At 40.4% G+C, this 24636-nt stretch overlaps 1 protein-coding gene across 6 annotated transcripts in view; it reads right to left on the bottom strand.

The window, feature by feature from the left end:
- Positions 1-24636, bottom strand: part of tln2b (talin 2b) — a 110394-nt gene that overhangs the window by 64723 nt on the left and 21035 nt on the right. For 4 of the 6 annotated variants that reach the window (XM_061678105.1, XM_061678109.1, XM_061678110.1 and 1 more), the window contains exons 1-6: positions 9209-9418; positions 4044-4214; positions 3853-3950; positions 3587-3716; positions 1724-1879; positions 677-819 (exon numbers count right to left, since the gene is read on the bottom strand). In XM_061678105.1, the coding sequence (XP_061534089.1) occupies positions 677-819; positions 1724-1879; positions 3587-3716; positions 3853-3950; positions 4044-4179 (663 nt within the window). In that variant the 5' untranslated portion in view covers positions 4180-4214; positions 9209-9418. Of the gene's footprint in view, positions 1-676; positions 820-1723; positions 1880-3586; positions 3717-3852; positions 3951-4043; positions 4215-9208; positions 9419-20942; positions 21008-24636 lie in introns of those variants that run through there. The other 2 variants (XM_061678108.1, XM_061678107.1) reach the window with 2 other exon arrangements.

Below are 24636 nucleotides of genomic sequence, written 5' to 3'. Positions count from 1 at the left end.
TGTCTGTTGCATCTATTTTTTACATGCATGAGTGTCTGCTGCTTCGTGAGTGTAAGAGGGATACTGTTCTCGCTGGGGAAGAGAGGCTAAGGGGAATGTGGTGATGTGAGCAGAGTGCAAACTCTGATGAGTAGCTAACACCCCTCAGGGAACCCTTTAGAGACTGCTGGGCGCCCGCCATTTATAAACAGTGGTCGACCCACACTTCAGAAAATAGAAAAAGAAACACAAAAAGGACTACACCAACTTAAATGGATGTTCTTATAAAGCTGAACTTCATCTTCCAAGATTAGTCGTTAAATTGTCTACTCAGACAATTTATCCACAAATTACAGTACATCTTCCCACAAGATATATTAAACACTCCATCACACTGTCTAGCAACTTCATTTTCTCGTCTGCCCATGTGGTACTTGTTGTTTCTGTTTCTTTGCTAATGTGCTGTATATTAGTTACTGGGTCAAACCGCCCTCTCTCATGGCGTGTTGTTATTACACCACATGGACTGTAAATCGCATCATGTCCCTTTGGCTCGATTTACACTGCGGGGCTTAATGCACAATTCCAATTTGCTGCCTATATCAGATTTAGAGTCTGTTCACAGCTATGGAGCTGTGTCACTTGAACCATGTTGTGTAAATCCACTTACACTTGCGTCGGTATGCCACGGTCTTACCTGGACATAAAGCAGGTTGAGCTGGACCGGGTCCCGCGAGTCCACATTCTGGTCTGAATAGAAGAACTTGCGTCTAAGCAGCAGTGTCTCACTTTCCTCCACTCCCTGCTCTCTGAAAGTCCTGCTATGGTCCAGCCAGTTCACTGCGCAATCAATACACATTGTGTTGGCCCACACACTCAAATAAATAGATGTTCATTTAACCAATATGTTGTTAAGAGGGCTATACTGAGGGTGAAATTAACCAGGCATAGACACACGATCTTAGTTGGATAATCCTCTTAATTAATAGTGAGGACATCCAAATCATTTTCAGGGTGTAAATAGTTTTTTTTTCCCCTGCAGAATTTAAAATGAGCTTCTTTTGATTGATATTGTGGCGTGTTGCATGTTTTGTCATCGTAATTGGCATTCTCTTGGGAAATGATAACCCGTTGTTTCTGTAAACCTTTGACACATTCATGCAATAAATTGAAAGAACACTCAAGCTAATGCATGTACAAATCATGGTGTTTAGTCATTGATATGAAAATAAGCAATAAAGACAAGCTAAGTAGGCAAAAGTATCGGTACACCTGGCAATTATGAAGCATGAAGTAAAAATGTATCCAGATGAACATTTGTAAGAACAGAGGCCCTGGCTAATTTATGTATTTGAGTGGGCCAGTTATGTTTAAGCCAAGCATGCCTTTATGGAGTTTGCTTTGTGTCATGCTGGAACACAAAAGCACCTTCACTAAACTGTTCCAACAAAGCAAAATAGAATTGTCAAACACGTCTTGGTAAGATGAACAAATAAGGTATTAGGTGTGCTAAGTCTTGTGTTCACTGGGGTCGTACACTCGTATTGTTTCATTGCCCTTGACACTTCACTTGAGAACCTATTTTTGGCCAGGAAGTATTAAAATTACCTTCGAGTCTAATAATTAACTATCGTGGATAACTGAATGCAGACTTGAGGGATGGAAATTGACTCCTACAATACCCTTAATTTTGGCTGGTGTAGTGCTATAACCATATTCAAAGCTATTAATGGTCCACACTTACAATCATCATCTGTATGCAGTTTGGCTTTGAGCTTCTCCATCTTCCTCTCATCTCGTTGTAACAGCGTTCTGTCTTTTTTGAGTGTTCCTATCCCGTCCTCCTTCTTGTCCTCCGTCACCTCCTGAATTAGTGAGTACTCCTCATAGTTGGTGATTCCTGAAAGCAGTTAAGTCAGGATGATTCTCAGAGGAGGAGATGCCTTTAGAAGGTTGTGTTGCTCTTTCTTTTCCCATTTCTGTTTTTTTCATGGAGCATAACGTGCACATGAAATACTAATTTGTGGCCACGAAGTAGCAGTGGCTCCTTACTGAACAGTTGGGTAAGCAAATCAAGCGCAGCTGCTCTAGAAACACTAGGTTAGAGGCAGGGGTTAAAGTTACACTCTGGATAATTGCATTTTATTTTAGACTGGAGACGAGCTACAAAGACATTCTGAAAAGCCTGGCTGGCATTGCAAGGAATCAGCATTACGGAGAGGCATTTAAACAGACTAATGAGAGCCAGGTTGCGTTACAAGCGGAGGTATAACCTTGAGGAAATCCCACTCTAGGGGTTGTACAGACTGGTCGACTAGTCCACTTGTCGATCTTACTACTTACTCCACAATAACGCTTGGAGCATGATGTCGACTAATCACATGTTTTTGACTTAACAAGGAGACAAGAGACGTTTGCAGAAACAGATGTGAGTGTGGTGAATGAAACGGGTCTGTCAAATTCATTTAAATCATATGCTATTTCTAAATGCACAGCTTTAGTCAATGAGGGAAAACGAGTAAAGGGGGAAAAGCTAGGCTGGAGCAGGATTTGAACAACTTCTACACTATCGACGTGGAAGGAGAGCGGGGAATTATTCCTCCATCGTAAAGAGGTCTAGAATTATTTGCATCCATCCATCTTCTAAACACCACAAATTCCCTGCCACCATGCAGAACCTGCTGCTGTGGTGGACTCGGAACAAGGACAGGTTTCCCTGTTTGTGCAAACGTTACGTGACAAGCCTTTCCCAGAACTACATCGCTGCTCTTGTGCTCTCATATTTATGTTCTGCGTAAATTCAGGGAATGAGCTGTCCATTTTTGGTAAATATACATTATTGCAAAAAATTCCCTCCTTCTGTGAATTTTTAAAACTATAGTACTGTCCTAATAAGGTATCAAATACATCATCAGCGACAAACAACTCAAATTTGACCACAAAAGCCTTAAAAAATCTGGAGTAGTTACAATATTGCACTTTCTAGCAAAGGTGCTCTCCCTTTGCTGACCCAGATATTATTTTTTTTATTAGAACGATAGTAAACCCACACAATATTTCGGGGGACCGTTTTACTTATTTCGTGACCACAAATTAGTATTTTGTTAGCATGTTATATTTACATTGTGGCCACAATTGAGTTTTGTTTTTCTTCCCATGTCATTTCTGGGGCTCTTTAGGTTCTAACATAAGCTAATGCGACGACATTGAACTCTAAACATACATTTTCCAATAATGCTATTTGTCAGATGCACGTCGCTCTGTCAGCTTGATAGCAACCCATAGTAATTAAAAGTGACAAGAGAAGGGAAAGAAGTATTGTCGTGAAGGGAGTCTGGGCCCTAAGAGGGATACTTCATCTTCTCCATGTGATGAATGATGCTCATTTTCCAAACAAGAGGCGATAAGGACTTTTTCCAGTGTAGTAACAACACTTTTACTACTTAACAAATGCTGCTATCCAAGTATAACTGAAACAACACATGATAACACATTCTGCATGTGCGAACTGCTATCCATAGGTCTAAAAATAAAACAGAACATGAATAATTGGCCGATGGGCAAAATAGATTCTTATTAGCCGCATTGGGAGAGGATGATCACTCACCTATTCTACTGCATATGGTTACAAGCAGCTCCCCGACGGTTTTGGAGTCATCCACCATAATGGTCTTCACTGTGCCATCAAGCATTTTGATCTTCTGAGGTCTTTGTTTCTTCTTATACTCCAAAACATCCTGCAAGGCAAAAGAGCAAATGGTTTCTCAGCAGAGGAATACCGTGCATGTCGCACTGTAAAAATGTAAATCACATTAACAGATGATACGTGAACACTGACAGTTCTCCACCTCACGCTGCACTACTTAATCTTACTCCGTTTCGCAGCATGTAGTAATCCAGGGTTCTTCCAGACTCCAGCCAGATTCCTTTCCTGGGATCATCGTCAGATAGGAAAAGACCATAGTCGGAAGCTGAAGCACAACACAAAGGGAAACCGTGACTGTACATGTAGATGAAAATAAACATCCATCATTGGATTTAGATTAACTAAATTGCATGTTAACCTTGTCCAGACTGCGCTTCTGGGACGCGTTCCCTTATGATCCTGCATGCGTCATACACAGGCGTGGATGGCTCAAACTGCATCGTCTTTACCACGTTGCATTGGTGCACGCAGATCTTTAGTGACAAAGCCACCATCTTGGAGGGTATAATGGTCTCACTGACCTACACACCTAAAAGACATAATGGATAATGGTTCAGCATGATAGGCAAACCACTTGAACCACAGATATTGTCACCAGGGGCCATCCATCCATCCATCCATTTTCTACCGCTTATCCGAGGTCGGGTCGCGGGGGCAGTAACTTTAAGCAGGGACGCCCAGACTTATTTCGGCCGCTTGTATCCGGGGGGTCACCGGGGCAATTTTATATAATAAACACTTTTGGTAAAATCAGCTTGATACCACAAACTGGAACTTTTAGGTCATGAAATCTAAGGTAAATCCTCAGTGTAGTCAAATTGTTATTCACTACTGGCTGTGCTGACCTTGGTAGTGTGACTGCTGAAATGCGTAATCCCTTACTGTGAACTCACTAAATCCTAACAAATTCAACTATTACAACGGAGCACTTTGCCAAAATTATTTTTCTCAGCCAAGGTGCATTCACAGAAAACAACGGTACAATCATGCAAACTAAACATTTAGAGGATTAGCGTGTGATAGACTTAGTTAACTGATTATTATGATCCCTAAACACCAGTGGGTTTTTTTTTAAGTGTGTCCAGATTAAATTAATGGGTGTATGAACCCCTACATGACATGCATATTTAAAAAGGCAAAGAATAAATAATTTGAACAATGCCCCTGCAGTGATTTCAAACTGGCGAATTGAATGTGTGTTCTGGACCTTGATGTCATCCGGTCCCCCTCCCTCCCTCATATTAAAGGCTCATGTACATGTTGTAGCGCATGTAGAAGTAACTGAAGCAAGATAAGAAAGAAACTTTCAGCTGAGAAAATAAGGGGAAAGCTCCATAATATGTGCAGGGATACCGGAGCAAAAACAATGCAAATGACATTCCACCACCACCACATCATTATTTTCTGCTAGCTTGCTCACTACCGCACAAGCAAGACTTCAACTGTGAGACAAATTAGTGGGTGTTTTGTCAAATTCTGCAATACAGGTCAAGCGGCTCAGGGCTTCAGAGACTTATATGGGCAAAAAAGGAAAAAAAGGACCCTTTCGACTTGGCCGTCTTTACCTCAAGCCTCTGTCATCCATGCAGTAAAATATATCATACAGTAAAATAAAGTGAGTATACAGTAATTAAATATTTCCACTGCATCATGGGATTTTGGTTGACATCAGAGTTAAAGTTTTGTTACTTTAAAACAAGTAACATACTGTATATCAATTTGAAATAAGATATTAATAATAAAGAAATGAAAAAAAATGAATAAAATGAAACTTGGGCAGGATTTAATGCAAACTGACAAATCCGGTAAAGTACTAGATCAATACTTTTACTGTGAAATCACCAATTTACTGCATTTTTTCTCAATAAAATATTGTATCAGACATCTTTTTTATGAAGACACAAATGAACGAAGGTGCCAAATGTTAAGCTAAGTTTGAAGTTGTGGTGCAAAAATGAATCAATTATTCAACAACTAATTATCAAATTAATCGATAACGATTTCTGATCATCAATTAACCATTAAGACACCTGGTTTAACTTCAAACTGTCTAAATCCTTGGAATTTCAGCTTCTCATCAGTAAATAATTAATAATTCCATTTATTATAATATAACCCCAATTCCAATGAAGTTGGGATGTTGTGTTAAATATAAATAAAAACACAATACAATGATTTGCAAATCATGTTCAACCTATATTTAATTGAATATACTACAAAGACAAGATATTTAATGTTCAAACTGATAAACTTGATTGTTTTTCGCAAATAATCATTAACTTCGAATTTTATGGCTGCAATACGTTCCCAAAAAGCTGGGACAGGGTCATGTTTACCACTGTGTTACATCACCTTTTCTTTTAACATTCAATAAAGGTTTGGGAACTGAGGACACTAATTGTTGAAGCTTTGTAGGTGGAATTTTTTCTTCCTTGATGTACAGCTTCAGCTGTTCAACGGTCCGGGGTCTCCGTTGTCGGATTTTTACGCTTCATCATGCGCCACACATTTTCAATGGGAGACAGGTCTGGACTGCAGGCAGGCCAGTCTAGTACCCACACTCTTTTACTACGAAGCCACGCTATTGTAACACATGCAGAATGTGGTTTGGCATTGTCTTGCTGAAATAAGCAGGGGCGTCCATGAAAAAGACGTTGCTTGGATGGCAGCATATGTTTCTCCAAAACCTGTTTGTACCTTTCAGCATTAATGGTGCCTTCACAGATGTGTACGTTACCCATGCCATTGGCACTAACAGATTCATCAATTAATTGAAAACAGTTTGTTTACTCGATTAAAATAATCGTGAGTTGCAGCCCGAGTTTGAAAGCAGAATTGTGAAGCTGCATGATTCCCATCATGCATTGTGCCGTGAAATGTTGAGCTGTTGCCGTAATAAGGATGTTAAACCTTAATGTTCATGAACGATAAGGATTATCGTAACATGAATCGTGTGTTCATGTTACCCGTAGTTTGTTGAATGTGTGTCTTAAATTTAACTGTCGGGTTACATTTATGTTGCACTTTGTTTCCATGAAATCCTGACAACCTGTGGGTTGTGGGCGATAGTGACATCCCAGTCAGTTCTGCTGTATGCTAAGCGGTTTATCAGGTATGTTAGATACTAGTGTGTACTTCCTTGTGATTGCTTAATTTGGCCTACTTCTGCAAGCCAAAAGAGCTCGTTTTCCTTGCGTTCATTAGCGCCGCAATAAATAGAAACATATATTTTAAAAAAAATGTCATTAAAAAAAACAGTAAATCTTTTTTGTAGTGTGTGACCGCAACCAAAATCCCATGATGCAGTGGAAACTACATTTAATTATTGTATAATCACTTTACAGTATTTTAGTGGATGTACGTGGTATATATATATATATATATATATATATATATATATATATATATATATATATATATATATATTAGAAGAAACACGCAAGAAAATCCATCCATCCATCCATCCATTTTCTGTACTGCTTTATCCTCATCCATCCATTCTCCGCTGCTCTCTCCTGTTCAGGGTCTCAGGCAAAAGAACATCATAAAAATCTATTGTGTAGAAATACTGAACACTCACAATGTGGCACCATTGCAGAAAAGCATTGTTGTATATCTTTCAATTATATACATGTGGTATTGATAATTCTGTGGGTGGAAGCTCATTGTAGAGGTCAAGAGACAGGAGCCAAATGCTGCTTTTGCAGATTGTCACCTGATTCAGGAGAGCCAGCCAACAGCAAATACTGCTCAATACTTGATTTGTGGCTGGTGGATGAGTATGATGTATGAAATGGTGCATGACTCCAGAACCCAATTCAGACTACTCTCCTCCCACTTCTGTAGTTTCTTTTTTCTTTTCATACAGTAACTTACTGCAAACAGTGTTGCCAGTAAGTTGCTGTATTTCTAGTTTCCTTGTTTATCAAGTCTATCAAATGGCTAACACTGTATAAGGAGGATTGTTTTCCCCCTGAATTTAAACAAAAGTGGATTCGGGATTTATTTACTAAGTTTTGGATAAAATTTGCTTGTGCTCCCTTGTGTATTGTTATTATTTTGAAGATAAGCCAACAACTAAATAGCTTGGGTATCAAGTTGAAATATGTTTTTAATGTTTATATATTCTACAGATGGAAAGAAAAAAATGAATATGACATGATCTCAGCCACTTTTTTGTCCACAGTTCATCAAGGAACTGTTCTGAGTCAGAGACTAGAAAATCTGGAAAGTACATTTTCCATAATGATCAAGTTGTGAATGAGGCTGCCTGCGCCTCTGTCGTGGGTTCTTTCCAACAAACTCTCCTTTTTTTTGAGTTTTTCTTATTTCAAAGTAGGAAAAGATAACCACAAAGAGGTAATGGCACTGCATGAGCTCTCCTTTTGACAGGATTGCTAAGAGGCACCACTGAGTTTTTGTCGAATGTAGTGCTTCCACAGATACTCCACCAGCAAGCGTCTCAAAATGACAACGCAACACAACCATACACGCATGTTTAATATTTACAATGTGCAGATAAAATGTCTGCATATTTTTGCTATTCTTAATTTATTAATTCTTTATGGACTAACATATATAGACAAAAGCTCATGAGATCTCTCTTTACTGATAAGCAAGGTTACGTGCGATGGTATCCATTTAAATTTACTGCACAGTCGGGCATTTCTAGATTATGTTGTCAGCATCATCCGTCACTTCAGAGAGCAAGTACACCAGGAATCACATGATGAAACCTTGGAGGATAATTAGAATCCCTCAGCATAAACAAGTGGGAGCACATTATTCACCAGCATCCTTCTGTAAACAGTTATATACAGCAAAGTACATGTTTAAGAAATTTTCAACTAATTATTTTCAGGGTGGGCTGAAAACTATCCCATCTGACTGCGGATAAGAGGTAGGTCCACCCTGGACTGGTCGCCAGTCAAATCGCAGGGCATATAGAGACAAATAACCCTTCACGTTCACATTCATGACACAGGCGAACCAACATCCGTTTTTCTTTTTTTCAAATGTGGGTGGAAGCCGGAGTGGCCAAATAAAACCCACGCAAGCACAGAGGGAAGATGCTAATGCCACAGAGAAAGGTCCAAGATACGATTTGAACATAGAACCTCAGACTGTAAGGCACATACTCCATCCAAATGCTCTACCGTGCTGAAAGATAGCAATTTGTTTGTAAATAAGCATTTGGAATGTAATGTTTTTGTTTTCTTTTAAATCACCAATGAAACAAAATATTCTGCAAGCATTGCCGTAACAGTCTTGGATCAGTAAAAGTACAGACTTACATATAGCTGACATGGGCCTGCAAAAAAATAATAAAAATAAAAATAAAACAAATAAAAACTGAAAACATTTTATGTGGAAAAGCATCATACGTCCATCATGAGACCCATTTTCAGGCCCCAAAATGCTGACTGAACAGCCAGAATAACTGATCTTTGTGAGATCAGTTTAATTCCTTTTTTTTTTTTTTAAAAGTGTTGCATAAACATCTCCAAAACTAGCAAAGATCACCTTGCTGAGGACCAGGAAACACAGAAGCCATCTGGAGAGAGAAAAGCTCTAATGACTGTGGTATCAGCATTCGCATGAAGCCTGATTCCTCAGCCAGTTAATCACCCTACAACCAAGAAAGTGGCTTGACAGAACATTTAAAGCTCTTCTTGGTCTTGCTCAGGCTTTATCCAAGGCTTGTTGGTTTGTTACGTCCAGAACCCACATGCCTCTAAGTGGAGAACAAATTATGTGTGTAAATGAATGGAAAACATTCCTTCAAGGACCATAGTTGTTACAACTATATTACATCATGAAGGCCTGTATAGTTCTTGTCTTGTATAAAAAGACTATAGGAAAAACGGAAGGAAGTAGAATGTGTCCTTTGACAGACATTGCTTTTGTGAGCTTTGAACATTATTGCTGTCATCAAGATGTAGTGCATTGGACAGCAAAACAGCGCAGTGAAAAGATTATCCCTCCAATTGAAATCTATTAGGCAAATAGAGGGTATTAGCACAATTCATCATAAGTCATCAAGAAGTTATGCATACTAATATTATTAAATTATTACTGGTTATTTCTACTGCGTTATTGCAATAATGAAAACAAATACTGTATCTCTACTGCGATAAAACAGCAAAGCTTGCCATTAACAGACAGACTAGCCACGTAAGAAATTATGCTTTACAAAGATGATAATTCTAGGTTTTGATTGACACTGTCAAGAGAAGTGTTAGGTGTGTGAATCTTCAAGACTCAAGCCACGTTAATGCATGCCAAAGCTATTGGTGAGAACGGCAAGTAACAAGGATTCACACATATCCTATCATGCATCAAAAATATCATACTTTGTTTTATTTCATTGTATTAATTAAGTGTACATATTTGTAATATTTAAGTGAACTTATTAATGTGGAATTTTGGACAATGAGCAGTGAAATGGAATAAGATGTTTCTAACATTGTGGAAAGGGCAAAGTACAGCTCATTGGATTTTAGTAGATTTTGAAAATGTACCGAACATTGTGTTATAGTTTTCTGCACCACCCCCATGCTGTTACATGATTTTCAAGGTCATCTGGAGATTACAGGAGACACAGTATCGATTGATTGTAAACAAGCATCTTTGTGCTTTGGATGGATGCATAAATGAATAAAATGTTTTCCTTCTGCACTCCAAGCAGTGATTACAATGAGTTTAAAAAAAAAGCGGCCCTGGTGGGATCGTTTACAAGCATGACTGACATTGATTAAAGTGTAATTTTAAAAAGCAGTGTGATACAAGGGGAAATGATTCCGGTTTTATTCCAACCCAACTTGCTCACAAGTTCCAGCTGAACATATACTTTTAAGCATGTTATATGTCAATGGTATCATATGACTGAATTTCATCCCAATCTCAGCAGTGCTTAAGAATGTTACAACAGCAGGATTACATTTGCAGACCACTGACAATATCTTAATAGGTTAAACTGCTCCGAGCTTCCTTTTCTACTCTTTTTAACACCCTGACTGACACTGAGTCCAACCAACAATAGCCTTTCATCCCTGTCCGATTGAAGGCAAGGTCAGCTTCCTGCACGCCTACTGCGCCACCCTTGAGGCCGAGATGTCTTTACAGGAAAAGACAGGTGGTGAGTCACATGGCCGCAGTAAAGGTATGCTTGCTATTTGTATTGTTCTTGTTTTGGGTGATGCACAAAATAGTCTGCATTAGCACGTCATATCAAGGTCAGGTGTGTTATTTTTGATCCAAGCTGCTTCTAAGTTTAATGACATATTTAACGAGCTATCTTTTTTTTTTTTTTTTAGCACTTTAGATAGGGTCCCATAATTTGTGTTTTAATCAGCTACCATAAATAAATCTTAATTACGAGCATGAGGCAGGCTTGATTTATGGCAAATAAATAGCAAATCATTACGCACGTATTTAACACCTCCAACCTTAATCTATGTAAGTAGCACATGAGTCCACAGAGACATTACTCTGTCAACTTGTCTTTACCTCATTAATAACATCAGGAGAAGTTTATTGTGGTACACTGATGAAAAAGTGAAACATTTACATGCGGCAGTGTACCCAATTATTGCAGTGTATTATCATTACTGTTTGTTTGGCTACGATCAATGCAGTGCAGCAAGTGCTTGCAAATCTATCACTGTGTAAAATGTGTTGGTGTTCTTCCCCAAATATTGCGCTGAGTGTTTTGTTGCTATGGGAAACAGATCTGGCCAAAAGGTTAGACCAATAAAACAGGTTGTGCTTTTAACAATCTTATTGATTACACGGGAAAACAATCAGCTCGAGAAATGTAATCAATCAAAGGCTTTTGTCTTTATCCTCCATCATCCACTCAGTACATTGCCTAAATTAATGAGCTCTGCTACAGTCGGCAATGGTCACTGTTAAACAGTGATATGAATTCTAATTTAAACTGGCATTCGCAACAAGCTCCTATAGGCTTTCAACATTTTGGACGCACAGTCGAACATCAAATCTCCAACGCCTCTGACTTAAGTGTTTGAACTACTGTCAAATCTTTGCATGCCTAACAGGGATGTCAGTTCAGCAACCATCAGTAAATTTACTTTGCACAAACCTTATGAAGTTTATTCCAAAAGAAAAGAGCAGCCTCAAAAGGGGTGTTAAAAGAAAAATGTGAGAATAGAAGAAGAAGAAGAATATTACAAGTTACAGGAAGGCGACACTCACTCAAAGCAGATTTCAGCATCATCACTTTTCTTTTTGAAAATGTTTTGCTATTAATAGTGATTAACTTCTTTTTACATATGTGATAATTAAGAATGATAAAAAGTCGGATACGACGCACCTGGAACACAACAGATATACCGTATTTCTACGCCACGGTTTACAGGACACTAGGACACACACACTAGCTTTTGTGATCACACTAAGTTATGAATGCACACACACACACACACACACACACACACACACACATGCGAAGATGCACACGCACACTTGTTCGGAATTTCTAACAACAGTATGCCTTAGAAACTCATGTTAAGACTAAGGGCTCTATTTTCGTTGATGGTGCATCTGTGGCGGGGCACAAATAATGGCGTATCGGGATTTTCGTGATAGCGCAAGACTGTGTGTATTTGCCAATACGGCGGACCGGTGTACGACAAGTTGGGTGTTCCGGCACATTGAGGGTGTGTCCTTGAAGGTGTGCCTGGCAGAGTGACAATATGGTGGCAGAAAGTTAGACCATACTTACGCCTGCACAGACCACGTCTAACTGCCAGCACAGGCTAGACCACTGGTCTAATATGACCGGGCACAGGCAAACAGATATTGAGGTATGTTGTTTTTATATTTAAGTCACCAGAAGTTATTACCAGCTCATTCTGTATTTTATTAATGGTACCTGCTCACATTGTCTGTTGCCACACTGACCAAGAGCAGTGACAATGCGCCACTCATGCACGGATCGCAGAGATTACGCGTCGTCCTCTTCCGCACAGAGATGTTTCTGTCATTTAGAGAAATAAGCCCACAGTGGCACAGCTCACCCACTCTCGGATCGGCCGGGCTACGCTGGTCTACAAAATTACCAATACCCGTCTAACCCGCCCCTGTCGCATAGTTTCGCCGCGCCGGATTTACGACGGTCACAGAAATAGGGCCCTAAGTGATTTATTGATTTTAAAAAGAAAATGTAACGTATGGCAGTACAGAATGTTAAAATGCTCTTTAAATATTCACTGGAAAGGTTTATAATGGGGACTGTGTGATCCTGGAATTGATTATTTCCTATGCGATTTTTGTTTTAAAATCAGAACAACATGTAGTCCAGAACTGTGTGCTAAATCTTTCATTGTATATTCAGAAAGTCCACCGGAATAAATTCAGCATTAAAATGACCTCTTTTTACAACAGCATTTACAAATGGTTCCTAATGCTATGACTGCACCAATGCTTCTCTCCTGGACTGCACACTCTGGTGTAATTCAATTTAAAGGGTGAAGATACGGTCAGAAATTATGAATGTCGCCCTTGTCATGGGGAAGGAGAGTGCAGCTCGTCTTACACTAAAAATATCCAGTAAAGTGGAGCATCCCCGAAGCGGCACCCTTTCCTACGGATTCACAATGCAGTCGTCAGTTCAATGAATGTGACTGTTTCACTCTTGTGGCATTGACTAATATGGAACAGCAGAAAAAATTATTTGTATTGATTCTAGTCCTAACTTCTTAAAGAAAGATAGATATCAGACATGATAATAAATGGCGCACACAACAAAGACAATGCTATTATTATAGTTATCCAGCTGTCTTATGAGACATGCAATCAATCAATATGTACCGGCTCTAATTCTGGGATTTTGACAGATGTGCTTCCAAATTGCTGGAGATAGAGATGTCTCCTACAGGATGAACGCCCCGCCCAACTGCCGCCTCTTGAGCACGAAGCTCTGGTCAGTGGTGGTCCAACACCAATCCCCCCTCCCCACAAATATTGCATTGCACATATGAAAAAAGAAAAATAAATCAAGGGAACCTTATTGCAATAATAAGACATATGAGCAGTGGCGGTAGATGGCTATGCATTATCTTACCAAAACATTTGAGAATTGCTTCTGATGTTGCATACAAATACAATATAATTTTGAAATGAAAAATGCATTGATTGAGCATGTTAATTCACATGTTGTTACCTTTTGTTCAGGGTGTACCCCGCCTCCCGCCCGAAGATGGCTGGGATAGGCTCCAGCAGCCCGCGACCCGAGAGGATAAGCGGTTAAGAAGATGGATGGATGAAAAAAGTACATGTCATTGATGGTGTGGTGGTACACTCGTCTGGCTTTGGTGCGGGCAGCGTGTGTTCGGTTCCCACTCAGTGACGGTGTGAATGTGAGTGCGAATGGTTGTCCGTGTCTATATGTGCCCTGCGACTGACTGACGACCAGTTCAGGGTGTAGTTCGCCTTTCGCCCGAAGTCAGCTGGGATAGGCTCCAGCGCCCCGTGACCCTAACCAGGATAAGCGGTGTTGAAAATGGATGGATGGATGAAAAAAGTACAGACACTACAACTTGCAATTGATTGTCAAACAATAACAAGACCTCCGTCACTGGTTAGCTTGTGTTTTTAATTAACCAAAAGGCAAAAACAGACACATGCAGCCATGACAGTCTCAGTCACTTTCTACCAACTAGCTCCTCCCCCAAATACAGAGATGTTCGAAGAGGGAGCATGTCATACTTCCTGGACATCGATGACCTCTCACTTTGTTTAATAGTAAAATCCTGGTGCAAATTCCCCACACAAATGCTGATTATTTACATGTCATGATGCATTGCCACTCTGTGCAGCCACACACATTGCACATACAAGAAACCGCTACTGGCTCTGGTCACTCTGTTGCTCAGTTTGTGCCGTAATGAGGCTTAGCTACTTAGTGGGCATTTGTCAATGTCTTCATATCAATCTTAGTTTTATTATTAATAGATGCAGATCCGGTTGAAACACCACAAAACACAAACATCTTCATCACATTTATAGCCATAATTATTTAAAGACTGTGTGGTCCATAGGCCTGAATCAAGTTTTAAACTTTGGGTCACTTGATTTGGGCATATCACTTCATGATATACAGTCGTTGTCTTTGAAAACACTATGTGCATCAAATTTGCTAAATAAATACCAGATACACTTTCGAGCACATAAATGGTGGATTTTTCAAAGCAACAACATGCAGAGGAAAATGTACACAAAGTAGATCCTTCGCTGCAAAATCTAATTTAAAAAAACACTTCACTGCCATGTTACTCAAGCTGGTAGTGAGACACATGCAATTTCCATGTGATGCACAACTATGCCAGCAATACATATATATATATATAAATAAAATGCTCCAGACAGAGCATGGAAAGATTAAGGGCTTTCAAGAGAGGATTGTTAATATTTCATGGTAATAAATGCAAGAATATACAAGTAAAAGGCAGACCCAGTCACTCTTGCTCAGTAGCCATTTCCACCCTATTCCCACTGAAATTTTGTGGGATTTTATACAAAAAAAGAATGCACGGTAATTTATGGTAATTGTACTTTTCTTTAAGGATCTTATGGAATGGTTCTATGCCTTGCTCCTTGATACAGTAACAGCTTTAAATCAGGACAAAAATCTAGTGTTTTTGTGACAAAACAAAGTGCTGCGATATACCTGCCATCTTTTTGCGGAGTGTTGGGACAGGACTGTTTTTTGGACGCTGTATCACTAAATTTGTTGACAAAAATACTTGCAGGCCATAAATATGAAACAATCAAATAAAAATCAGTCAGTACGGTGTTTACTGAGCATGCCTTCTTGTGCTGTGTGATGACGTATTCTTACACTGCTGTGCAACCATGTTCATTGCACGCTGTTCATAACATAGACCGTCCTAAACCAAGGATCCTCTGTTTTTACAGTGTGCCATTTCTTCTGTCACATGTCAGCCAATCACTTTCTACTAGACAGCCAATGTGTCAGCCAATCACAAGCCAGCCAATCTGTGAGCCAATCACATGCTACTAGCCTGAGTCAGTGACACCTCCCTATTTAAGGCCTTGTTGATGATGCAATCGGGGTTAGCATGTATTGACAGGGGGCGAGTGTGACTTCGGACCCAAATGGACACTGGGAAAGTTGGAAAGGATTTTAATAATCAAATTGATATAAATAAATTATTAAAAAGATTTGCATCATCAAATGGATATAAATTGTGACAGGTCAAATCAAAGCCAGCATCACGACTGGGCAGTCGCGCCAGTCGCCTGTCACTGGCCTGCTAGCCAGTCCCAGGCCGCCATGCCAGTCACCTGTCTTATGTCACGAATGACCGGCCAGGATGTCCACGTCAGTCTCCTGCTCACATCTCGACCGGGCAGTCTGGACTGCCGTGCCAGTCATACATCTCATCTGTCTCTATGGTGGTGCAAGTCCCGAGGCTGCCACCAGACGCTGCGCTGGCGGCACATGTCCCGCAGCTGCCAACCGACTTTGCTGTGGCGGCGCTCTCTGTGAATTGTGGATTAAGACAACAATGAAATCTGAGCGTTTCCTGTCCTGCTATGGGTGGATTACAAAGTCTTGCATCACACTGACCTATCTTTAAAGCATGACCCTCTCGATTGTGAATTGTGAAGTTGACTGCCCTTAACTGAATTGTATGCTCACAGTTGATCTCAAATTGATTATTAAAATCCTTTCCAAATTTCCTAGTGTGCTGCATGTGGGTCCTAAATCACACTCACCCTAACATCTGTACTGCACAGTGTTAAATACGACTTCCAACTAAATTCCGCTGACCTTTTTATATCCCCGCTTCAGTCTTTCTTTTTTTAAGCAGAGGTTCTCAAAGTGGGGGGTGCGTACCCTAAGGGGGGCGCAGAGCAATTGCAAGGGGTGTGTGGGACAAATGAATGAAAACATTGCATTCATAGCAATGTTAAATATTTAAAAAAAATAATAATCTGTTATACTGAACATAATTACAGTTAAGGTGCTTGAAAACCGTTACACTTATTCCAACCTGCAGTTTATGGCGGTTCACTTTTATTTTCTCAAAAATATATTAACCAAAGGGGTGCCCAGCAGAGAAGGTTTGGGAACCACGGCTTTAAAGGATCACCCATGCCATACAATTAAGTCATGATAAGAACAAACTTGAATCAAAATGTGTGCCTCAATAAAAGAGCTCAAAGCCTGCCAATCAGCAGCCTATGAAAAGAGTCCATTTGTAAACAGTACAATAGATGCCGGTGTAGGAATATTTACATTCCCTACGTGTTTCACCAGTTTCCAAGCACACCCGTTGATCGAACTCTTCCAAAAAGCCAATCGGTATTTGATAACTGAGCGCTCATGCGCTCTCCAGGCTCCTACAAATTGAACATTCTGCCTGAAGAGTCACGACCTGTCAGGTGACTGCGATCTCGTGTGGGCCGCCCAGGCTCTGAACCGCTCCCCCCTCTCTCATTCACTCCTCACTTCACTATAGCTGACTGAACTACATCCACTTGCACCCTGACTTTAGTATTATGAGCAGTGGAACGCGACATCGGTTGGAGGAGTGTGATACATTGAGGGACTCTATCAACAATTTATATCCGCCAGTATGTTGAACTGAAACACACTTTTTACAATTTATATTTTGCAAACAAAGCAGCAAAGTCGGCAGATGCATCAGTTTGGGTGTACGAGTATTTGTTTTTCCTGCCTCTTTGTGATTAATACGCTTTACTTACATTTTCTGTGAGCTAAGTGGAGCATGAAAACCAACACAAACTTAATAAAATCTGTTGTTAACGGTGAGTGAAACCACTTAGCTGTACGTGAGGAGGTTCAATGAGAGGCCATGTTTTAGGCCCATTGTTTCCAGATCAGTGACTCGGGCCTCAGTTGCTATGGCTGCTGCTGTGCCCACCTTTTCCTGGACATATAAGGCAGGACTGCAACACCGATTGCTTCGTGCACCATGTGGATGTAGAGCACACTCTCGCACAGCACTTCTTCAGCTATTTCAGCGAGTGCAAGCTTTTAAGAGTCAGTCAGAGAGTCTTCACAGCGTTAGGGTTCTCTTTATCTGTGCTGTGTGCAATCCTGAATTCATCCAGAGGGCCTCTCACCCATACTGTTAAAATTAGATAGATATGCTGAGCAGAAAAAGTGTTTCAGGGGGCTGATTTTGATCCGCTTTGATAGTACATGTCCGAAAAATGAAAACACTCCTCTGTGAAAGTGTCACTTCAGTTTGACTGCTTTGTTGAAGGTTCTGCCGGGAATTCAATTACCATTTTGTTATATTTTTATTAACATATACACAGAAAGTTGGATATAGATTGAACATGAGCAGCAACACTTTCATTAACTTTGACCAAAACCGGTTTCTTCCCATAATGATAATTGTTTAACACCCAATGATCAATGAGGCTTTCAAAGCAAACCGTGCATATGTAAACTCCATCACTTAAGGGTGCATTCCTAACACAGCATCATGTGTATCTCTATACAGCTTTTTATGTCTCCCAGTGCCAACTAAAGACACTAAAGCTTGAAATGTTTACACTGGTTGGAGGAAGCGTTGACAGAAAAAAATGAATTGAAATGCACCTAAAATCACAATTTATAGTGCGCCAATTTGTCACACAAAATGGGATGTTTCAGTACACTGTGATTCTCAAAGTGTAGTACATGTACAGTAAGACGAGTAGTATGCCGTCTCTCTCTAGTAGTATGCAAATAAACACTGAATTGAATGTCCAAACTCTGCATAATTTTACAATGGCTTAAACATTTTTTTTTTTTAATTCCAGGAGAGTACCTTTCTCAGGTACAGTTCAGTGATATTTAACTTTTAATTACATTTGCATTAAATCTTTTAGAAATGTTTGTCTTAAACATTTATTTAGGTATATTTTTATTAAAATTTTATCTGCAATACATTTTAATTGAATCTTTACTCAAGCACAGTTTTTTTTTAAATTCACCTATATTTAAGTGAATGTTCAAAAAGTGCACAATGTTACAGTGGTTTACAATAACATTAAATATACTTTTTAGGAACAAAGGCTCTGCTTTTTTTGATGAACACAAAAGTTGGTCATTTTGGTGATACATGGAGGGCTAAGTATTTTTTGGTGTAAGACGTTTGAGAACCACTTTCCTAAAAGATTAACTCTAAATCTGTTTTGCTTATAGTACTTCGGCCTTTTGAAGATGCTACCACAGAAGGGTTCCAGATAAATGTGATTGTAGCCATAGAACGGGAAATGGAGCAGTACATAAAACACGGCCCTGCAAAAGATTTACATTTGTATGTCTGTTAAACTACCATGCATGTTTTAGGGACGTGATAGGAAACCGGAGTGCCCGGAGAAAACCCACGCAGGCACGCAGAGAACATGCAAACTCCACACAGGCGGGGCCGGGATTTGAACCCCCGTCCTCAGAACTGTGAGGCAGATGTGCTAACCAGTCGTCCACTGTTTCACGGTCTCAATTTTGCAACTTCAAAAACATTATGCTTGGAAAGGTGTTTCAGAGGAGGACTTTGAATACTATTACTTCAATGTCAAAGGGCATGGAGCATTCTTGGTAGCAAAACTACAGAAAATACATGAACAACCAATCGCCTAACATAAGAACAAAATAAAAGTGCAGTTTGTAATATCGTAGACATACAGTACAAAGTGACAGAGATGATAATTTCTAGAAATCTTCTGACATCATTCTTTCCTTCTTCCCCACCCTCCTAACTAATTTTTCCACCCCCTGAATGATGCCCAAGTTTTCATGATTACTAGAAACAAACATTTCTGGCTTTCATCTACCTCATGAACATCTGCTCAACTAAAGATCCACCCACATACACCAGCAAACAAGCATGCAGTATATACGGTGCGACGGGGGTCAACTGACAGGAGCCAGACTGGCTATGTTAAATTATGCATGCTTCCAGAGTGGTGCATCACGACTGAACGAAACCTTTCGACAACATTACTCAGCCGAGCTGGATGAGCCATATCTCACAGAGCGGCAGCATGTAAGGAATGCGGCAATGCTTGGTTAAGAACTACCGTACACATTTTTCCTTTCCATGTCAATGGGTTTCCATAGCAACTCAGGTTTTTGGTAATTCCCAGATCAGGTGGCTTTTGTTCCAAGGAAAATAGATAAACAGAGCAGTTAATCAATGATGCCGTGAATTTCCTCTACGGTTCTCTAACTGATCATGGAACGTCTCTTCAGTAGCAGTACACGCCAACTGGAAACTTTATTATATACACCTGTGCAGTCTAATGGGATCAAAAAGAGCTGCATTAACACAGTTCACATAAGGAGTCACTTTCACTGAGCATACAGGTGTTTCTCATGGGGTTGATTTTAGCAGTGGAATTTTACTATATTGTCATTTTCTGTTATTACTGGCTGCTAACTTACAACTTTTGTGACCCGCGCAAAACAATACTGACTTTACCGAAAGCAAAAATAGAACCGAACAGAGATATGTTTTCTCCCCAGTCATGCCCCATCTCCAATTGTACTTTCACTGTAAAACTAATTGTTTGTTAGACAAGCTGAGGTCAAACTGCAAGAAGCAGTATCCTATTATAATAGGATTTTGCAATTTTAAATCTTTTTCTTTTCCGGCTACTCTCAGTCCCTTTAAATGTGGCGCAAAAGACTGGACGGAGACATCTCTGTTTGGAATAAAATGATGCGTAATCACAGCAATCTGTGCGTGAGTTGAGGATTGTCACTGCTCTTGGCCGGTGTGGCAACAGACAATGTGAGGGGGTACCCTTATTAATTACAGAATGACCTGGCGATAACCGCTGGCGACTTAAATATGTTCGCGGACCTGATACTTGGCCTGCGTGTGTCCCGATGAAATTTACCAAAATCACGTTAGACCAGCAGTCTACCTTGCGCCAAGATTTAGACGTGGTCTGAGTAAGTGTAAGTTTAGAACCATTTCCTGCCACCATATTGTCACTCCGCTGGGCACATCTACAAGGACCCCCCGCTGCGCAGAAATGCCCAGCATGGCGCAGACCAGTCTGCCAAATTGGCAAACACACACAGCGAGTTTTGCGGTTGCATGAAAATCTGAATCTGCCCGCATCCAGTCGCAAATGCACTTATTATGAATATAGAGCCCTAAATGTTATTGGTTTAAGCTTTATTTTTAGAATGTACAACCAATTAAAAAGCAAAAAGAGATGACAGATGTGATAAATTTACCTGTCGAGCAGAAATGTTGGTAATTACGCATCGCTTCTGAATCCTCTCAGCTGATTGTGGCCCCTCCATCTCTGAAAGGCAGCTCCTACAGCTCCTGTGATCACCCTTGTTTTGTCGCAGGATCTGTCTGATTTCTTCTTTTTAACTGTTGTTGCAACCGGAGTTGGATATTCTGCAATAGTTTCAGCTAAGCCCCTCAAGTCCAACTTAACACGTAACAGCACAAGACCGCGTGAGTGTGCCTGTTGTGAGTGTGCCCGTTGTGAGTGTGCCCGCGAGGTTGAGGTTTACTGACACCTCCACCACCCCAATGTTCTCTCTCTAAATGGTTGTTTTTCTGTGGGCATGGTGGTTTCTTAAAAATCTAATTGGAGATAGATCACAGATAGATCACACAAAAATGACAAAAAGTGATTTTTTTTTTTTTTACAATTTCCAACTTACTCTTAAATTATAGCTGAGGAAAAGAAAGACATTCCCGTGTTTCAAAATGACTTTAACACTGCAAGCTGTACATCAAGAGAATGGTTGCAGTTATACCCCCCTATAGTGGGTTTTATACAAACAAAGCAGTGGGAGTTGATCATTAGGAGCAGCCGTCTGCACAGCCAGGCCTCAGCAGCTCGGCCCGTGCTTGAATGAGAGGTTATCCATCTCACAGGGGAAGTCTAGAGGAAACATGCCCGCAGGCAAAATTATCCTCAGTTCCACTTTCTTTAACCTGATTACTGTAACGAGCTTAGCGACTGGTGGACGCACAAACATTCTGCATGCACTCACGCACTCACTCACTCACTGGCCATGGTTTTTGTTGTTGGTATTTCAATTCAACAAATGTATACAACAAATGTAAAAACGACCTAAATCGTTAAGAAAATCAGGAAAGGATACCTTACAAGGGCAGTTATTTTGAGCCCTGGCAAGAGAACTTAATGAAACATTTTCATCAGTGATATGCCACTGACTATGATGATGATGATTATTAAAAGGAAAACCTCTTGTATTGTTTCACTCGATATGAGCAGTTCCATCGGAGAATTCAAGGGAGAAGGGCCTTGCTCAAGGTCACATATTTTGTGGATACGGGGGAGGGGGAAACACTGCTTTTTGACTCCCACCACTTTAGTCCATGCTCAATGGTTGGATCTATTGTAGAGCTAGGTGACATGGCAGCTTCGGGCACTGCACAATGATAAAGACCTTCAACCATTTTCCCATGATTTAACCCAGTAATGTCCCACTAAAATGACACTCAAGAGCTTTAAAACGACCCAATTGTTTTTAGTGGCCCATTTGAAGCATCGGTCTGCTTCATGCTTGACAAGATTAATGAAGCACAACGACGGTGTTGGTGGCCTGCCTGCAGTGTGCCACAGAGATGTGAAATAAGCCATGTTGAATGAGATGCAACAAACATTAAGAGCAGGCCTCTTGGTCCTCAATACTTTAGTAATTATCGTACTGCACCTTGGAGGGAAGTGTGTGGTATAGAGTGGATAAGTAAATTGTAGCTTATGAAAAAAAACATGTAAAAGTCATTTTCTCAAAGATTTTGCAACTAACTTGAAGATCTGTGAAAATGTGCTCATGAGAACTTAGTATAAAAACACACTAAGAGTTCAGTAGTTATTACTTGCTCAAACCCGAGATGGACTCCAAAAATGCTTGCTCAAGTATGCTACAGAACAGAAAATGTGAGCGGGTACCCTTGAATACAGAATGAGCTACTGATAACCGTAGGCGACTTAAACAGTGGAGCTCAGTATGTGTTTGCCTGCGCCCCGATCAAATTCACCAAAATCGCCTAAGACCAGTGGTCTATCTTGCGCCAGGACTTAGACATGGTCTGAGCAGGCATAAGTTTAGAACGACTTTCTGACACCAAATTGTCATTGTGCCAGGCGCACCTCCAAGGACACTACTTCTGCTGCGCAGGAACGCCCAGCTTAGCACAGACCAGTCTGCTAAATTGGCAAACACGCGTAGATTTGCGCTTGCACGAAAATCAGGATCCATCGGCATTTGTGACCCGCTGCAGATGTGCTGTCGATGAAAATAGAGCCCTTGGTGTCAAAGTTGAGTACCACTTTAAATAATTTGCATTATTATGATTACTACTATGATTTGTAAATTATCATAATCATATGCAGTGGTGCCTTTTGATACGAGTGACCCCCACTTATGAGCTTTTCGAGATATGATCCACTGTGGCAGGTAACGCAATTCAACTCAATTCACAATACATTCAACAACAGCGACATACATCAAAAAGAATTACACGTTAGGTGAAATAACATGGGTCTACTGCCTCATGTCCAGTGTAAATCCAGCTGTAGTAGGGTATGATGGGTTCATTTTGAACAACCCCTCGTAGTTGATTGGAAATGAATCATAAGCCTACAGTAGTACTGGCTTGAGTTAGCATCATTGCCAGCAGTGTTGATCACTGTTTTGTTGTGCTACCTTTGTTAGGAATGAAAGGTGCACAGAGTGGACACTGGATGAGCACATGCATGCAGGCAGGCAGGCAGGCAGGCACAGAATTTAGCCCTGCTCTGTTCGATAATAACTCGACAAGCCATCAATTACATCATTGCAGCACTGCAGGTATCTGACAGGGTTGGGATCATCTGACAGGAGTACCGCCTGTAGCTAGGGACCATCTTGCCAGCGTTTACATGCAGCTCGCGTTAACAAGACAGAAAGATACACTATCCAAAGATCTTTGAGAAGCAATAAAGACAGCAGCATTGACCACCACCTCTGCTTTAACTCTTGCATCTAATCGTGAGACTGGGCACATAGCTGTGGCTCTCAAGCTTCTTTTAATCTCTCTTTTTTTATGGCATCATCATGTAATCAGGATCCGCCCACCGAGGGAGCAGCACAGAAAGAGTGCCAGGAAATGAAATCATTGTTATGTGTCCTCACTGGGTGTTATTTCATGGTATGGCACGGGCACAACAGGTGTAACTGTAAATCATGAAAGCACGACATTGGAAACAGCACAGACAAATCTTTATTTGCCAAGTATGTCCAAAAAACACACAAGGAATTTGTCTCCCGTTGTTGGAGCCGCTCTACTACGACAACAGACAGTCAATTGACAGAGAACACTTTTGAGACAAAAAAACATTGAGAAATACAGTCATTGAGCAATAAAGGGTTGCTAGTTACCTGGTAATGCCGGTACAATTTATTATTTTTTTTTTGACAATTGTGCAAAAAGATGCAGAGTCCTCTAGCATTTATAGCAGTTCGAATGACTAATCTCGCAATAGTCCGGTGCAATGACCATTGTGCAAAGGGCGCCGAGACTTCAAGGAGTGTATGTAGTTTAAAGTGACGTGTAGTGTGAACACCATGAAGGGGTTTATGGTGGGAGATGACAGTAACACTTTTCTTAATGCTGCTGTGATGTCATTTACTGCAGATTGCCGTGCAGTATTAGCATCAGTAGTATTGTATGCTTTTAGTCAGTCGTCACTGTACGAGATCAGTCACTTTGCTCTAAATTGCCTTAGAACTCTGCATCATTTGCACAATGCTATTATATCTGCATCACAACACTAGTGGCGTACTTTCATTGCCCAATGACTCTCCATATATATTTTGTCATAGTGGCTCTTGGTTGTCATACTAGAATGTTCCTTTTTTGTCTTGTAACATACTTGCCCAATAAAGCCGATTCTGA

The sequence above is a fragment of the Phycodurus eques genome, chromosome 5, assembly GCF_024500275.1.
Source record: "Phycodurus eques isolate BA_2022a chromosome 5, UOR_Pequ_1.1, whole genome shotgun sequence".
Lineage (NCBI taxonomy): Eukaryota > Metazoa > Chordata > Actinopteri > Syngnathiformes > Syngnathidae > Phycodurus > Phycodurus eques.
This window is presented reverse-complemented; position numbering and strand designations above follow the sequence as displayed.